The 2009-nt window shown below is 31.8% G+C and overlaps 1 protein-coding gene across 1 annotated transcript in view; it reads left to right on the top strand.

Annotated features, from left to right (window-relative positions):
• Positions 1–940, top strand: part of HELRODRAFT_181259 (hypothetical protein) — a gene marked incomplete at both ends in the record, with an annotated part of 1669 nt that extends 729 nt beyond the window's left edge. Inside the window, 2 exons of the mRNA XM_009030504.1 lie at positions 83–277; positions 664–940. Coding sequence (XP_009028752.1) covers positions 83–277; positions 664–940 — 472 coding nt within the window. The remainder of the gene's footprint in view (positions 1–82; positions 278–663) is intronic.
• Positions 941–2009: the final 1069 nt, after the last annotated feature.

Below are 2009 nucleotides of genomic sequence, written 5' to 3'. Positions count from 1 at the left end.
CCTAATTCTGCAATTACTAGCAACAAATTGGAATCATCAAAATTACCCACTAAAATAGTTGGCGCTAAAAAAACAACAATAGTAAACTCAGTGCTGATAAAAAATTGATCAAAAAATCTGTATTTGCCATGAGCAACATCAAAAAATGCAGCAGAAGTAATGTAATTGACTACCTATCGGAGGTGGGTATTCAGGTAATTTCGTGCTATCCAGTGCTGAAACGCTCTCTGGCTCCGTCGGGTACTCTGCCTCGTAATGAAGACGAAGACTCAACAATGTTCAGAGTATGCATCAACGCCAGTGATACTTCGAATGTTTTGTTAAATAATTATTCTACTACTTCCTCCAATAATGATAATATTCTTTTTTCTAACATTGATCCTGATATTAATTTACTAAATTCTTTTTCTTATAATTCTCCTTACTACACTATCAACGATTTTAATTATACTTTCAATACAATCAAAATTCTTCCATGTAACTCTTCACTATACATTTGCACATTAACAGTAGGAGTTTATTACATAAAGTTGATGATTTACTTGTTTTGATTAATTCTCTAGATAATTTTTTTAACATAATAGTTATCTCTGAATCTTGGTTGAATGAGTTATCAGCTAAACTTATTAAATTAACTAATTACAATTTTATTTTCAAAAACAGACCGAACAAGCAAGGTGGTGGTGTTAGGATTTTTCTCAAGGATGGTATCAATTATTCAGTCTTGGATGAAGTTACGCTCTCCAATTGGGTAGTTGATTACTTGGGTATCGAAATCAAATTAAACAACGCAGTAATATATTTATATGCTTTCTATAGACCCCCTGATTCGGATATTGATTTGCTTATTCAAGTACTCAATCTCATTTTTGGGAAACTTAAATCTAAATCTAACACATATCTTGTTGGTGATTTTAAATCTCCTGAAACCTTCTCTTAACCACTCAGTTGCATCTTTTCCTGATTTTTTAGCTTCTTTTAATTTTCATCCTCTTATGTCCAAGCCTACTCGTGTTTCTCAGTCTTCTTTTTCTTTAATAGACAACATTTTTACTAACAATTTATCAGTCCATTCTTCTAGTATTTTATTACATGACTTTTCAGACCACTTTACTATTTTTACCACATCTTCTTCTCTTGAAATGTATTATACTACTACTCCTCTAAAAGTTTCTAGAAATATTTCCCACAGATCACTTGAGCAGATAAACTTTTGTTTATCTAATCAAGATTGGTCTTCAGTCACTACACTAACCGATATCAATGAATGTTGCACAAATTTCTACTTTCTTTTCTTCAGGATTCTAGACGCTGTCTCACCACAACTACGTTCCAAGTACAAACACCATAAAGGTTGGATCAACAAAAATATCAAATTATCCAAAACTAAATATAAATTATACATAAAAAACATCAAATTTCCTACCGATACTAACATCTCTGCTTACAAAAAGTTCCGTAACTTCTTCACTTCAATAAAAAGAAAGACTGAGCGCAAATTCTATGTCATCAATTTTGCTATTTCTAAAAACGATCCCAAATACCAATGGAAATTGATAAAGCAAGTCCTGAACTCCAATTATCTTTTCTTCCTATATCTAATCTCACCATTAACAACATCCCCATTGACTACAAACAGGACATAAGTGAACACTTGAACGAACACTTTACTACTATCTGCAACAAACTTCTTTCTACTCTTCCTGCTGTTTCAACTAATCCGATTTCATTCATAAGCCGCTCTCTATCTGATTTTATTGATTTTCACCCCATCTCAACTTCTGAATTGATAACTTTAACTGCCAAGATGAAAAATAATAAATCGGTTGCTGCTGACGGATTAAATGTTTTTAATAAAAAATACAATTCACAATTTAACAATTCCCCTAGTCCATATTTTCAATTTATCTTTGTCCACCGGTGTATTCTCTGATACTTTTAAAACCTCTAAAGTTATTCCTATTTTTAAAAACGGTAAACCAGATGACATCAATAACTATAGACCCATT

This window comes from Helobdella robusta, assembly GCF_000326865.2.
Source record: "Helobdella robusta unplaced genomic scaffold HELROscaffold_69, whole genome shotgun sequence".
Taxonomy (NCBI): Eukaryota; Metazoa; Annelida; class Clitellata; order Rhynchobdellida; family Glossiphoniidae; genus Helobdella; species Helobdella robusta.
The sequence above is the reverse complement of the archived record's forward strand: the minus strand, read 5'-3'. Positions and strand labels throughout refer to the sequence as shown.